General features: G+C 44.9%; 2 protein-coding genes across 5 annotated transcripts in view; one reads left to right on the top strand and one right to left on the bottom strand.

The window, feature by feature from the left end:
- LOC127173276 (tripartite motif-containing protein 16-like) overlaps positions 1-14,813 on the top strand; it is a 100,611-nt gene extending 85,798 nt beyond the window's left edge. Inside the window, exons 4-6 of one of the 2 annotated variants that reach the window (XM_051123045.1) lie at positions 13,723-13,882; positions 14,022-14,069; positions 14,298-14,813. In XM_051123045.1, the coding sequence (XP_050979002.1) occupies positions 13,723-13,882; positions 14,022-14,069; positions 14,298-14,809 (720 nt within the window). In that variant the 3' untranslated portion in view covers positions 14,810-14,813. The remainder of the gene's footprint in view (positions 1-13,722; positions 13,883-14,021; positions 14,070-14,297) is intronic. The other variant, XM_051123052.1, reaches the window with a different exon arrangement.
- Positions 1-15,739, bottom strand: part of LOC127173342 (alanine aminotransferase 2-like) — a 76,905-nt gene extending 61,166 nt beyond the window's left edge. For 2 of the 3 annotated variants that reach the window (XM_051123183.1, XM_051123168.1), the window contains exons 1-5: positions 15,547-15,738; positions 15,147-15,236; positions 4,625-4,733; positions 3,749-3,882; positions 3,353-3,596 (exon numbers count right to left, since the gene is read on the bottom strand). In XM_051123183.1, the coding sequence (XP_050979140.1) occupies positions 3,353-3,596; positions 3,749-3,882; positions 4,625-4,733; positions 15,147-15,236; positions 15,547-15,651 (682 nt within the window). In that variant the 5' untranslated portion in view covers positions 15,652-15,738. Of the gene's footprint in view, positions 1-3,352; positions 3,597-3,748; positions 3,883-4,624; positions 4,734-15,146; positions 15,237-15,546 lie in introns of all 3 variants that reach the window. The other variant, XM_051123175.1, reaches the window with a different exon arrangement.
- Between the last annotated feature and the right edge of the window lie 74 nt (positions 15,740-15,813).

A 15,813-nucleotide genomic window follows, 5' to 3' on the forward strand; every position in this document is an offset into this window, starting at 1 on the left:
TTTCAAGCGACGGCTGAAAACCCATCTCTTTCGACACTGTTTGACTTAAAAAAAAAAATTCCTTTTTTCTATTCTTTTCCCTTTCTAGCTTGTACTTATTTGAAAAATGCCTGTTATATGGTAATTTGAGCACTTCGTAGGGCGTTTTGACTCTTTATGACAAATCGCTTGATGTATTCCCCACCTGTAAGTCGCTTTGGATAAAAGCGTCTGCTAAATGAATAAATGTAAATGTAATTCATTTAAATTTTTAAGACCCGTGGAAACCCTGATAATAGGACCCCTTTAAGAGTCCAGAGTTAGTTCCCATCAATGGGTCATTAGTAAATATTACTGTTGCAGTTTCAGCACTGTTACGGAGTGAGAGATGAAGCGAGAAGCGGGCGGATTCAACTGCAAACTTTTATTAACAGAATGAGACAAAGACATGGTCAAAGCAGGCAGGGTCAGACGATGGCTAACAGGTATATAGACAGCAAGGCAAAAGAGTAGTCCATAACACAGGTGAGGGTCGATCCATGGCAAACGTTATCCGAAGGGCAAGGAAATAGAGTAATCCAGACAGGCGAGAGTTTCAAAGGCAGGCAGCGAGACAGACAAGACGATATAACAATACATAGGTTCAAGACTCGGATGACTAGGAACAAGACAAGGCTAGACTAGACTAGACTAGAAAGCACGAACAGACTTAAAGGCTCCGCTCAGTTGCTAACACACAAACTAGTGTTAAACGCAATCCAATAACTGACAGGAAGTCCGGGGTTTAAATAGTGTCTCTGATTGGGTACAGGTGATACCCACAATGGCTGATGGGGAACGTAGTCCGGGGTGTAGTGTAACAGTCAGTGTGATGTGAATGTCACAGCCACCTCTGGTGGCAAACAGACTGACGTTCAGGAGTGGGTTTGTGACAGAGCCAGAGGCAGACAGAATGACAAGGAGAGAAGCAGAGAGTTCGTTGACAGGACAGGCAGAGAGTATACTGGTTAGGTGAGGGTGATTGGGCGCTACCACCGTGCAGGGAGCTAGGACAGACATCCCCGTTTTATGAGGTTCCGCAGCCTCAGCCGCCACCTCCGGGGAAACTGCGGCGGGCATCACCGCCGTTGAGGAAGCCGCAGTTGATGCTGCCACATTCTGAGGCTCTGCAGCAAAAGCCGCCACCTCTGGAGTCTCAATGGTGGTATCCGCGACCCCTTTAGGAGGTTCTGCAACCAGCACTACCACCTCCGGGGGCACTGGCACAGACACTCGGTCAGATGAGGCCTCAGAAACAGACTTGTGGACAGATGAGGTCTCTGGAGCAGACTTGGTGACAGACGAGGTCTCTGGAGCAGACTTGGTGACAGACGAGACCTCTGGAGCAGACTTGGTGACAGACGAGACCTCTGAAGCGGACTTGTGAACAGACGAGACCTCTGGAGCAGACTTGTGAACAGACGAGACCTCTGGAGCATAGTGTGCGGCCCACACACTGAGAATGGTGATCGCCATCACACTGGCAGACATGATGTAACGAGGCCCTGGGAGGTCAGACGAGACTTTACTTGACTCTGGACAATCAGACGTGATGTGACGAGATCCTGGAAGGTCGGACGAGACTTGACTTGACTCTGGACAGACAGAGGAGATGTGACGGGGCTCTGGGAGGTCAGACGAGACGTGACCTGAGTCTGGGCGGTCAGACGAGACAGGACTTGACTCTGGGCGGTCAGACGAGACGTGACTTGACTCTGGGCGGTCCAACTTGACTTGACACAGGAACGACTGCTGTAATTTGACTTGACTTAGGAAGAGCAGCTCTGACTTGACACAGAAAACACAGCTTTAACCTGACTTGACATGGGAAACGCAGCTGTAACTTGACTTGACACTGGAACAACAGCTGTAACTTGACTTGCCTTAGGAAGAGCAGCTCTGACTTGACTTGACACAGGAAACACAGCTTTAACTTGACTTGCCTTAGGAAGAGCAGCTCTGACTTGACTTGACACAGGAAATACAGCTTTAACCTGACTTGACATGGGAAACACAGCTGTAACTTGACTTGACACCGGAACAACAGCTGTAACTTGACTGGACTCGGGAAGCACAGCTGCGACATGATTTGACTTGAGATTAACAACTTGACTTGACTCAGGAAACACAGCTGTGAAGTTGTATGACACTGGGGTGGCAGCAGTGACATGATGGAGTGTCGTTGTCGCCGCCATCTTCTAAACGCGCTCCGCTGTTGCTGCCATTACGTGAGCGCACTCCGGTGCGGCTGCCATTTCACGAGCGGTTTGGCGCACAATAACAGTAACAATCGGCAAACGTGAACGTCCCGGTGCTTATGGTGGTGGATTAACTTCGCGGCCGCCATTACCGCGTTGTCGCGTTCCTCCTCTGTGACGCCCACAGTGCCCACACACAACAAAGCAAAGTCCAGAAACTCACAAAGTGATGACTGCGGACCCTCGCGTCTGAGCCGTGACTTAAGTGGCTGATTAATTCCCTCAAGGAAAAAGTCTATCAGCATGCAGTCCGGCAGATCAGAATACTCTGAAATGTCCAAATAATCTTGAATGTAGCCCCACAGTGCCCACACACAACAAAGCAAAGTCCAGAAACTCACAAAGTGATGACTGCGGACCCTCGCGTCTGACAAGGATAACAAGGATAACAAGGATAACAAGGAACAAGACGGATAACAAGGAACAAGACAAGGCTAGACTAGACTAGACTAGAAAGCACAAACAGATTTAAAGGCTCTGCACAGTTGCTAACACACAAACTAGTGTTAAACGCAATCCAATACTCGGCAATAACTGACAGGAAGTCTGCGGTTTGAATAGTGTCTCTGATTGGGTACAGGTGATACCGACAATGGCTGATGGGGAATGTAGTCCGGGGTGTACTGTAACAGTCAGTGTGATGTGAATGTCACAGCGACCTCTGGTGTCAAACAGACTGACGTTCAGGAGTGGGTTCGTAACAAGCACACTAAAATGGACGGAAACCAGATATAGTATGACATAGTTCAAACAGATTATTATTATTATTATTATTATTATTCAAAAGGTGAGCATGGGGCTGAGCTTCAGCAGTCTTCTCCAATAGTTTTTGAAAGAAATGGTAAGTTAGAAATTGGTTGAAAATTACCAAAGTTATTAGGATCAGCACCAGGTGTCTTTAAACTTGGAATTACTACAGCACTCTTAAGAGATGAAGGAATAGTAACAATGGTAAGAGAAGAATGTACTGTATCATGTCTGTTATTAGACAGAATAAAGAATGTAAACTGGCTTTAGCCAAGTGAAGCTGCACAGATTTCTCAGAATAATATGGATATTATTATCTATTACTGTACCTGTTGGATTCCCTGGGTTACAGATATAAAGTGCTACTGGATTGCAGATCTTTCTAGCTTCTTGTAGTGCCCTGTGAAGCTCCTCCACCTGCAGTGTCCAGCCCTGTTCCTCACACAGATGGTACGGTATGATGGCGGCTCCCTGCTCCTCCAGAGCCAGAGTAAATGTAGCATATGTGGGTACAGGTATGAGCACACCAGTTCGACACAAGTCCTCGCTACGAATCAGCAGCTTCAGCATAATCTACAAAGAAAACTCAGTCTGGAATAAAGACACATACTATGTCCAATTACAAATTTTTAAAGGAAAGTATTTGTCTGAAACTTTATGCATTTGCTTTTCAGTTTTTAAAAGCAGGAAAATGCCTGACAATAAATGATATTTGTTGACTAAACCATTAGAGACATCAGTGAGCCAGACTGGATGAAGATGTTGTCGGGTGAGGAAAGAACTCCTCCATCTCTCCTTGTAATGAACTGGGACACGCAGTGTTTGATTTTGGCAATTCCACTTGACTCTGTGTATGAACCTGAAGAGATTGTCACTACATGAATCACATGCACATGAAAGAATTCAACATTAAGCTCAAGCGATTTATATACATTAATGAATATTTGAAGTGTTGGGGGTACCACATTACAAGTAGCGTGGGTTATGTAATCTGATTACTTTTCCATGTAACTAGTAAAGTAATGCATTACTTTTTCATTTACAAGAAAATGTCTTTGATGATCCAATTCAAACATACTAATAGTGAAAAATTACTTTAGATAAATATAAGTGTGTAGATCTTTCTTATCATGAGTCTTATTCTTTGTGCAATCCAGAATGACTGAGGGTTACTCATTTTTTTTTTTTTTATAATAAAACCAACAAGCCAGGCCAGCCTAGATGAGAAAATGTAACAGTACGCATTACTTTCCATAGTTACTTTTTAGGGAGTAACACAATATTATAGTGTATTACTTTTAAAAGCACCTTCCCCAGCACTGATGTGAACAGACCCGTCCACACTGTAAAATAAATCAACCCACTGACACTGAAAACTTTAACTCATTTGATGCACTGAAGTTTGAACATTTGACAGTAAAATTTGAAGTGGTGCAAATGTTACTTTTCTGATCACTTTAATGCTCAGCTCTCACAACTTTAAGCTTTCAGACAGAAATGATGTCGTTATAACATGAAAACAATTGTTACAGTGCAAGGTGTTTAAATGTATGAAACAGCAAGGAATGCAGTACATTTACTGTGCAGGGACTAAAGCTCACCTACGCTTCCACCATTGCATTCTCTAAGGAGATTTTCAGTCCTTTGTTTAACATCTAATGGCAGACTGTCATCCTCCAAAAGCGCTGGATACAAGCAGGCAGCAAGGACCTGCAAATAAAATTATTACAAAACAACCAATATTGTTTTTTATGTAACTGATACACAACCAATACACAACTTTTATTAGTTTTACTTCTGTTTTTGACACAGTGATAAAAACAGCACTGAACTGAACACAATGTTTTATTCATAACACTTTTTCAATGGGTTTGGTAATCCATTATAATGGGTTATATATTTCAGCATTCTATCTGACATATCTTTAGTTTGTGGTCGTCAATTTATGTCAGTTAAGTTCAATTAAGTTGTGTGCTTAAATCCTTGGAGCGCAACTTCACCAAACGACAGCGTTCCACTTACACCGGCAGGCTAATGGCCTTTGTGAATATTTTAATCACTCTCTCAAAACTGGACTTAGGGCCAGTCTGACAGACGACAGCTTGGATACCAAAGGATTTCACTGCAGATGATTTCGCGATGCTCTCTGCATTGAAAAGTAGACACTGATGAAATATTGCTGACACTCGTTTCATATGTGTTTATATTGGCACCCATATTAACAGCTTACAGCATTCTGTAACGCCACGCCAGCAGAGGGAGCCCTCACCCGAATACTGACTGTTCGCTCCCTCTGCTGCCTCTACGACACCTCCTGTTTTGGACTATTTAGACGCCATCCAGGTGTTCCTTCCTCGCGAAGTATTGCCAGTCTGATCTGCCTTACCGAGCGTTTATTCACATTATCTGCCTGATTACCTGTTACCGTTTCTGCTTTGTTTCTGTCTCACGAGTATTCGGATTATCCCTCGGATTGTTTGCCTTTTGGACTGATATTACGGTTTGACCTCCTTGTTTCGTTCCCTCACTATCGCTTCTGGATTTCCCCTTTGTTTTGGCTGCTCTGTTGGACTGTCATCCCGTTACTGACCCATTGCCTGTTATTATCACTCTGCGGCTTGGATCTCCCTTTTGCTCTGTACGCCTGCAAACTGTCTTCCCGTTACCGACCCATTCCCTGCTCACTTGTGTTTCGCTGTTTTGAATAAACTACCGCACATGGATTCTACCTCTGCCTCCGCGTCTGCGTTACAGAATACTTCGCCAACCGTGAATCCAGCGGAAGTTGCGAATCTACAAGTGGCGTTCGCTTACCAGAGTGAGATGTTGAAAAACTATCAAGAACAACTTGGTAAACTTCAATCAGTGAACGAACACCTCACGCAATACATCCGATCGCTTCCTCCTCCCACGCCCAAGACGGTAAGCTTTGCTCTTCCTGAAAAATTCGACGGCACCGCTGAAATGTGCAAGGGGTTTGTCCGCCAAGTTAAACTTTATTTCGATCATCAAGGGGAGAAATTCGAATCTAATGAGAAGAAATGTGCTTTCCTGATGACTTTGCTTTCTGGTAGAGCAATCGATTGGGCGTCAGCGGTATGGGATTCCGATGTTCAAATCCGGCATTCTGTTGATTATTTTCTGGAGCAGTTACGCGAAGTGTTTGAATATCCCGCGGGGGGCAGGGATATTTCTACACAGATTATCAACCTTAAGCAAGGGAATCGCACTGCAGCTGAACATGCTATCGAGTTTCGTACTCTCGCAGCTCAAAGTGGGTGGAACGACACCTCATTAACCGCCATGTTCTATCATAGTCTCAATGCCGATTTACAAACCGAGCTCGCGTGCCGCAGGGAGGACCTGTCGTTCACTGATTTCGTCTCTCTCACAGTCAAGATTGATAACCTCATGAGACAGACTCCTAAACGCAAGATGGTGAGAAGTAGTCTCCGTGGCTCATCTGTTTCAGTAACCGGCACATCTGCTTCCCCGGAGGAACCGATGCAGCTCAATGTTTCACGTTTGTCGGAAGAACAGAGAGAGAGACGGCGCATCAATAACTTGTGCTATTACTGTGGAGGCGTCGGCCATCGCAGCCTCGGGTGTCCACAAAAGCAACAAGCCAGCTCCAGGGTAAATATTAATCATCTTTCTTTATTATGCAATCGTACTTTAACAATTCCCATTCTGCTTGAAAATGATACTCTGTCTCTTGAACTGACTGCCATGATAGATTCGGGAGCGGCGCTGAACATCATCGACCGGACCATTGTAGAAAAATACCAAATTCCCACTCAAACCTGCACGCCGCCTATAAAGATCAAAGCCATCAATGATACCCTCATCGGAGAAGGAATTACCCATCAAACCAGAACACTCACGCTCAAAGTAGGCCTGCTCCACCAAGAATCCATCACATTCTACATCGTCGACTCCCCCAAACATGATGCCATCCTAGGATTCCCCTGGCTATCTACTCACGACCCCGACATTTCTTGGTATCATGGTGAGCTTACTCGCTGGTCAAAATTTTGTCACGAAAACTGCTTCCACATAAAACCTCAACTGTTTGGTACCACCAGCATAGAAAGCCCAGCCTCCACTAACAATGTCAAGATCCCTTCCTGTTATAACGATTTATCTGATGTTTTTAGTAAAGTCAAAGCCACCCAGTTACCACCACACAGACCTTGGGACTGTGCCATAGACCTGCTCCCCAACCCTATGCCCCCCAAGAGCAAGGTCTACCCCCTTTCCAGAACTGAGACTCAAGCTATGGAGGAATACATCACTGAGGCACTGGACTCAGGATTTATTCGACCATCCACCTCTCCAGCCGCTGCAGGGTTCTTCTTCGTAGAAAAGAAGGATGGAGGATTGAGACCCTGTATAGATTACCGAGGACTCAACAACGTCACGGTTAAATTTCGCTACCCCCTTCCTCTAGTGCCGCCGGCCCTGGAACAACTGCGTGAGGCCACAATCTACACCAAGCTGGACTTACGAAGTGCCTACAATCTCATTCGTATCCGGGAAGCCTTCCTCACCACCAGGGGGCACTATGAATACCAGGTTATGCCTTATGGGTTAGCGAACTCGCCAGCTGTGTTTCAATGCTTCATCAACGAGATTTTCAGGGACCTCCTTAACAAGTACGTTATCGCCTACATTGATGATATTCTCATTTACTCCAAGTCTGCAGAGGAACACGTTTACCATGTGAGAACCGTGTTAACACGGCTCCTCAAGAATCAACTCTACGTTAAGGCCGAGAAATGTGAATTTCACGTACCTCAAACATCCTTCCTGGGCTACCACATTAGTCACCAAGGGGTCAAAATGGACATGGCTAAGGTCCAAGCAGTTACGGAGTGGCCACAACCATCCACAGTCAAAGAACTACAAAGGTTCCTCGGTTTTTGCGAACTTCTATAGACGGTTTATCCGTGACTACAGTATGGTGGCAGCCCCATTAACCTCACTCTTGAAGGGCAAACCCTCCAAATTAACCTGGACTGCCCAAGCCAGCCAAGCCTTCGCAGCTCTCAAAGAAAGGTTTACATCAGCCCCCATTCTAAAACATCCGGACCCCAATCTCCCATTCATCGTTGAAGTGGACACTTCGGACTGTGGTATAGGGGCCGTTCTCTCCCAACGTCATGGCAACCCAGGCAAGCTGTATCCCTGTGCATTCTTTTCCAGAAAACTGACTGCGGCCGAACGTAACTATGATATAGGGAACAAGGAACTTCTATCCATGAAGGCAGCTATCGAGGAGTGGAGGCACTGGCTTGAGGGAGCCGCTCACCCCTTTCAAGTCATCACCGATCATAAGAACCTCGAATACATCAAAGCAGCCAAACGTCTGAACCCACGTCAAGCCCGGTGGGCCCTCTTTTTTACTCGCTTCCAATTCACAGTGACCTACAGACCAGGTAACAAGAACGGTAAAGCGGACGCTCTTTCAAGATGCCACGATCTCCCGGTTGACCATCAATCATCTGAATCCATCCTTCCCCCCACAGTCATTCTTGCACCCATTTCTTGGGACATCATGGAGGAGATACAGAGGGAGCAGCAACACAATCCGCCTCCCACCAACTGCCCCCCAAACAAGCATTATGTGCCTCAAGCTCTGCGACACCGCGTCATACAATGGGTTCACTCTTCACTCAGTTCTGGACACCCTGGCATCTCTCGTACCCTCCAACTAGTCCGAAACTCCTTCTGGTGGCCCTCAATAACCAAAGATGTAACCACATATGTCAAAGCCTGCTCCTTATGCGCTCAATCTAAGACTCCCAAAGAACTACCCTCTGGTCTCCTCCACCCCCTACCCATCCCACAACGCCCTTGGTCACATCTGTCCATTGACTTTGTCACAGATCTTCCTCTGTCCAACGAATTTACAACAATTCTAGTCACCATTGATCGCTTCTCTAAGTCATGCCGCCTCATACCCTTAAAAGGATTACCCACTGCCTTGGAGACCGCTCTCGCTCTCTTCCACAATGTGTTCAGGATCTATGGTCTCCCCGAAGATATTGTGAGTGATAGAGGCACACAATTCACATCCCAGGTTTGGAAGGAATTCTGCAAACAACTTGATATAAATGTCAGTTTAACCTCAGGCTATCACCCACAGGCCAATGGACAGGTGGAAAGATTGAATCAGGAAATTGGACGTTACCTTCGCACCTACTGCCATAGAGAACAACACCGATGGTCAGACTTTCTCCCATGGGCTGAATACGCCCAGAACTCACTAACCCATTCCTCTACAGGCCTTACCCCCTTTCAGTGTGTCCTGGGGTTTCAACCACCGATGTTCCCGTGGTCAGGTGAACCATCCTCAGTCCCATCAGTGGATGACTGGATCCAGCGTAGTGAGAGGGTGTGGGACAGCGCTCATGTTCATCTCCAACGGGCCATCAGGACTCAGGAAATTCAGGCCAATCGTAAACGCCGCCCACATCCTCCCTACCAACCTGGACAACGGGTCTGGCTCTCAACTCGGGACATCAACCTGCGGCTGCCCAGTAGGAAGCTCTCCCCAAGGTATGTAGGACCTTTTAAAATTCTACGTAGAATTAACGAGGTTACCTACCAATTAGAGCTTCCTACTAATTATCGTATCTCTCCCTCCTTCCATGTCTCCCTCCTGAAACCGGTCCACCCGGAGGCTGACCCCGGCCATGAAGCCCCAGAACCGCCACCGCCATTGGATATCGACGGAACCTCCGCATATCAGGTGCATGAGTTACTGGACTCACGCCGTCGAGGGGGTCAGCTCCAGTACTTGGTGGACTGGGAGGGGTATGGACCTGAGGAGAGATCGTGGGTGGCCGCCCGCGACATCCTGGACCCGTCGCTCATCGAGGAGTTTCACCGAGCCAGACCCGACCGACCTGCACCACGGCCACGGGACGCCCACGTCGAGCTCCAGGAGTCGCTCCTAGGGGGATTCTGTAACGCCACGCCAGCAGAGGGAGCCCTCACCCGAATACTGACTGTTCGCTCCCTCTGCTGCCTCTACGACACTTCCTGTTTTGGACTATTTAGACACCATCCAGGTGTTCCTTCCTCGCGAAGTATTGCCAGTCTGATCTGCCTTACCGAGCGTTTATTCACATTATCTGCCTGATTACCTGTTACCGTTTCTGCTTTGTTTCTGTCTCACGAGTATTCGGATTATCCCTCGGATTGTTTGCCTTTTGGACTGATATTACGGTTTGACCTCCTTGTTTCGTTCCCTCACTATCGCTTCTGGATTTCCCCTTTGTTTTGGCTGCTCTGTTGGACTGTCATCCCGTTACTGACCCATTGCCTGTTATTATCACTCTGCGGCTTGGAACTCCCTTTTGCTCTGTACGCCTGCGAACTGTCTTCCCGTTACCGACCCATTCCCTGCTCACTTGTGTTTCGCTGTTTTGAATAAACTACCGCACATGGATTCTACCTCTGCCTCCGCGTCTGCGTTACACATTCACACTGCACACCACAGCAGAAATGAACAGCAGCTGCAAGAAGAGTTTCACTGTTCGCTGAAAATACACTGTAAACCTTTATCAAAAACAATCTTTTATAGAAAAGATCTTGATAAATCAACAAAACTAATGGAGTGAACTATTCACCAGTTATCTGTCAATCAAAATGCAGAATAAATGCAGTGACAGACAACACAGAAACATGGTCAGTGTGAAGCTCTACATCAGTGTCAGGTTCACTTTTATGATAGTTACACTTACAGTGTGAAACAATGGTGGTAAATGATCAATCCTCCCTGCTAGACTTTTAACATACAGACGTTAGTTATCAGTCCCACATGTAGTGGACAGCACATTCCAGGGCCCAGTTTATAGCAGGGGCCCTCCCTGACCACAATACTGGACATAGGTTTGCTACATTTTGATTGGATCTTGGTGAACTAACATAAACAGACTGTCCAACGGCATCAGATAAAGATGCCAGGACAACAGCCAGACACCTCTTAGAGCACAAGAAGACCACCTTTGTTGCAAAGCCCGGGAAGGACGGAACTTCTTATTGGTCAAAATGCAGTTTATGCCCTTCACCCACCTTGAGACTTTTCCTAAGGGTTTGGCCTGTGACCGACCATAAAAATTCCTTAGGACCTCCAGATGCAGCAGCAGTGGGTGAAACTAAGAGAGATCATGGAGACCCATCCAAATCCATTCATAACTATGTTTTCAAACCATAAAACTGATGTATACTACAACACACATATCTTATACTTATTCAGAGAAATAAGTATTCCTTGTGACAGCAATGTGTAGTGCAACACCTTACACAAATTTAGCTGTTAATGGACAAATGAATGCATGCATGACAGTTCAATCTTTTCCCATCATGTTTGGACTTAATGTGTTCGTAACATTGCCAAATGCATTCTGGTTATGGTTTGGAAAGTGATAAATGCACCGTTAAAACTTTAGTGACACTTTTCTAGCTTTGTGTTTGGACTATGCAAACAAATTCCACAGGAGGAAAGAAGGGTGGGCAACCACGTGTCCCCCACTCTGATGGAACCAGCTAATCAAAGCATGGAAATGGAGAAGCGCCAAATTGCAATCTCCTCCTCATCGGAAAGGGATAAAGGTACCCTTCCAAAAGACACTCCCTCTTCTGAGTCTGCTACGCGCGAGGGAAGGGACTATAGCAGGATACACAGTTCTGAGTCTCAGTTCTGTAAGGGATGAGACAGAAACAGATCACCTTCGTTCTGAGTCTGCGGCTGGTCGAGGAAACACACCAGTTCTGAGTCTGCCATCCGTTAAGGGAAGAGACTGCAACAGGACAACCAATGTTCTGAGTCTGAGTCTTGTAAAAGAAAGGACACTAACAGAACAACCTTCGTTCTGAGTCTCCGGCACTTCCAAGAGACACTAACAGATCAACCAGTTCTGAGCCTCTAGCCTGCAAAGGTAAGACAACAACAGATACCAAGTCCAAGTCTCCAGCTTTTGAGGCAGCAACAGATATGACCATGTTCTGAGCCTCTAGCCTGCGAGGAAAGAGATAATCTACGTTCAGAGTCTTCGTCCAGCGAGACAACAACTGATGCAGCATCCTGAGTCTCCATCCTAGAGAGACAAAGTGGATTGACCAAGTTCTGAGTCTCTAGCCCGGAGAGGCAGAAGACACACAGACATTTGCAACGAGGTTAAGCTCCGGCGAGCAAACCTTCACTTCAGGTAGATTTGCTTGCGTGTTCCAAGGTAAGGACCTTCGGCACCTACTCCAGGGCCACATCTGCGTGTTCCAGATCTTAGGACCCTTGGTGCTCCAGGAGATCAGCATCCTACAGCGCTTCATCTTCAAGGCTGTCGAAACGGATTCCTGCTCCTTTCCCCACTGTACTGCCACCAGCGCAACCAGTGGAAGAAGTCACCGCCACCGGACTGCTCACTCAACCGCAGCGAACATAAATATCACTTCCAAACCTCTTCCAGAGACCTTGGCATTGTTGTATATTATCACTATATGATTTTCTAAGTTACATTAGGTATTATATAGCTGATTGCAGTTGATAACAAATCTTACACGTATTTGTTTGATGCATAGTAAGGTTATCCACCTTATTTGTTTCAGAGTAGCAACAGTTTATCTTTCCAGATAACGTAGCTCTGACATAGCAACATCCAACATAATCACTTGCTTTTTATGCATCTTATGCACTTTATTCCTTCTTCATTCATGGTATTCATTTAGTAGTTGTTGATTACTCTTGTCTATCTTGTTAATAAAATTTATTTTATTACAACTTGTGTCTTCCTTGTGTTGATAATACAGAAGAGGTTCTACAAGTTAGAGATCCCACCAATCTTTCTTATGTGATGTACTCATAACCACACATTAATTGACACGTGATCCAAGAATCATAACGTCAGCTGTGACATGAGTACCCATCACTACTGTATTTCACCTCCCTAGGTTGGCGAAAGCTAAATTCACTGCCTTAATTGGCGTCCCTAGGTTGGCGAAAGCGAAATTTATTACACACATTTACTGGATTAATCTGTTCACATGATGATTTAGTGTCAGTAGTTTTCTGTGTCATTCACTATCATCTGTTTGTCCTGCAGAAGCAGCTGAAGGAGACGCAGAAGACGGTCCAGCAGAGAATCCAGCAGAGAGAGAAAGATCTTCAGCAGCTGAGAGAGGCTGTGGAGTCTCATAAGGTGAGTCTGGAGAAGAAGAGAAGTTTGTCTCGGTCTCAGTTCAGACTCTCTTGTCTCTTTCAGTTCCACTGAAGCCTGAATCACTGTGTGTCCTAACAGCGCTCTGCACAGACAGCAGTGGAGGACAGTGAGAGGATCTTTACTGAGCTCATCCGCTCCATTGAGAGAAGCCGCTCTGAGCTGATTCGGCTGATCAGAGATCAGGAAAAGCGAGCCGTGAGTCGAGCTGAAGGACGACTGGAGTGACTGAAGCAGGAGATCAATGATCTGAGGAGGAGAGACGCTGAGCTGGAGCAGCTTTCACACACAAAGGATCACATCCAGTTTCTGCAGGTAACACAGATCTAGAAGAACACCATCATAGTGGACTTTGATGATGATGCTGTGAAAGTGTTGGACTGAGTTACTAAAGATCAGTCAAGTCAAATCTGATGTTGGTGCAGGTTATTGGGTGAAGTGTGGAGCTGATGAGTTTTGATTTCTGTTTTCTGTAGAGTTTCCAGTCTCTCTCAGCACCTCCTGAATCTACAGACGGAAATGATGATTCCTTAATTTTTCTCTTCTCTTCTGATAACATGAGAGAATCTGTTCATCAGCTGAGAAACAAACTGGAAGATTACTGCAAAGAGGAGCTCAAGAAGATCTCAGACAGAGGTAAAGTTCTGGAGATTCATCTGCTTCAGAAACGAGTCCATCATCATCTCATATCATGGAGAACATCATATTAGAAATGTGTTAGGAATGGATGCAGGATCATGAGAATCACACTGTTCATGTCTGTTGATTTCCACAGTCACATTCACCAACATTGTTCCCAGGACCAGGAACGACTTCCTACAATGTAAGTCAGTAAGAAAACAAGCAGAAAAACTCACTGAGTGTGTTCATGTTCTTCCTGTAGAAGGTGAAAGAAGAGTTTTATAATTGATGATGTAAATGATGATTTGCACAGGATATCTGCTCATCTGTACTGACACACTGATGATACACTGAACATGAAGAGTTCAGCTACATGAAAACATCAAACAGATTCATAATTCCTGATTCTGATGTGTTTTATCTCCATCAGATTCCCATCAGCTCACTCTTGATCTGAACACAGTGAATAAACACCTCCGTCTGTCTGAGAGGAACAGAGTAATTACATTCACTGACACAGTCCAGTCATATCCTGATCATCCAGACAGATTTTATTTTTATCAGGTGTTGTGTAGAGAGAGTGTGTGTGGACGCTGTTACTGGGAGCTGCAGTGGAGTGGATATGTGTTTATATCAGTGTCATATAAGATAATCTGCAGGAAGGGACGGGGTATTGAGTGTCTGTTTGGATCTAATGATCATTCCTGGAGTTTGTACTGCTGTACCTTCAGTTACTCATTCAGACACAATAACAAGCAGACTGTTCTCCCTGTGAAGTCCATCAGCAGTAGAATAGGAGTGTTTGTGGATCACAGTGCAGGAACTCTGTCCTTCTACAGCGTCTCTGACACAATGAGCCTCATCCACACAGTCCAGACCACATTCACTCAGCCGCTCTATCCTGGGTTTTGGGTTTATAAATCATTAGTGAAACTGTGTTGATGAATCAGAATAGACTCACAAGAGATTCTACCCATGATTCTTGGAGCTGCACGATAAATCATTAACAGTGAGATGTTATAGAGTCTCTTCTTTAATACTGCAGCTGAACGTCTGTCTGTGAAATAACATGTTAGGATAAATGTGTAATAAATCCTCATTTAAACAGTAAGACCAGTGTGTGTGTGAGTCCTGCTGAGTGACCATGTAATTCTGCTTCTATTTGTTTTGATGGAAATCACTAATTTAGTTAATAATATAATGTATTATTAATAATTTTTTTCATTTTTAATAATATTTTTTCTGTTTTCTAACTGACATGAATAAATCTTCTACTCACTTGACGAACAAAAGTGATGGGTTTTATTCCTCCTCTGTGCAGATCCCCAGAAGACAAATCAAGCACCTCATTATAGTTTCTTCTCTCACCCTAAAATCAGTTGAGATAAAAAGTACAATATATTGCCCCATGTAACCACAAAATCAAACTATTGCTTAAAAAATAAGATTCAGGATAGAAGTCAGTGGGTTATTTAATTCCAGTATGATGCAAAAGTGAAAAAAAAATGCCCATAAAGTCAAACACTAAAAAATTACAAAAATGAGGGCATGTCACACAATCTATTTATGTTGCCATCTGCCTAATTTATACTTTGTGTCGGATAAATTTGCACCAAAGTACCATATTAATGCCATAAAAGAATAAAAGCTGAGAAACTGTTATCACAGTAATACCGCACCTGTTGTATTTCAGCTGTGATCTGTGCTGCACGTCTCGATAAAACATCATTCTCCGAGAGAAAATGCTTCTTCACCAACGGGCTGATCTCTTTCAGGAAGGACATTGTTGTTTGTCAGTGTTAGGATTTGGATTGTGTGTATTGTCTGTGTTGTCTAATCAACTCAGTCAACCTTCCTCCTTCATCTGATGGCTTATTTTCCTGGACCAATTGAATTCAAGATCTTCAGAGTTGTTCCTTGTGTGTTTAGTTATTAAACCTGAATCT

Source organism: Labeo rohita, chromosome 2 (assembly GCF_022985175.1).
Source record: "Labeo rohita strain BAU-BD-2019 chromosome 2, IGBB_LRoh.1.0, whole genome shotgun sequence".
NCBI lineage: Eukaryota > Metazoa > Chordata > Actinopteri > Cypriniformes > Cyprinidae > Labeo > Labeo rohita.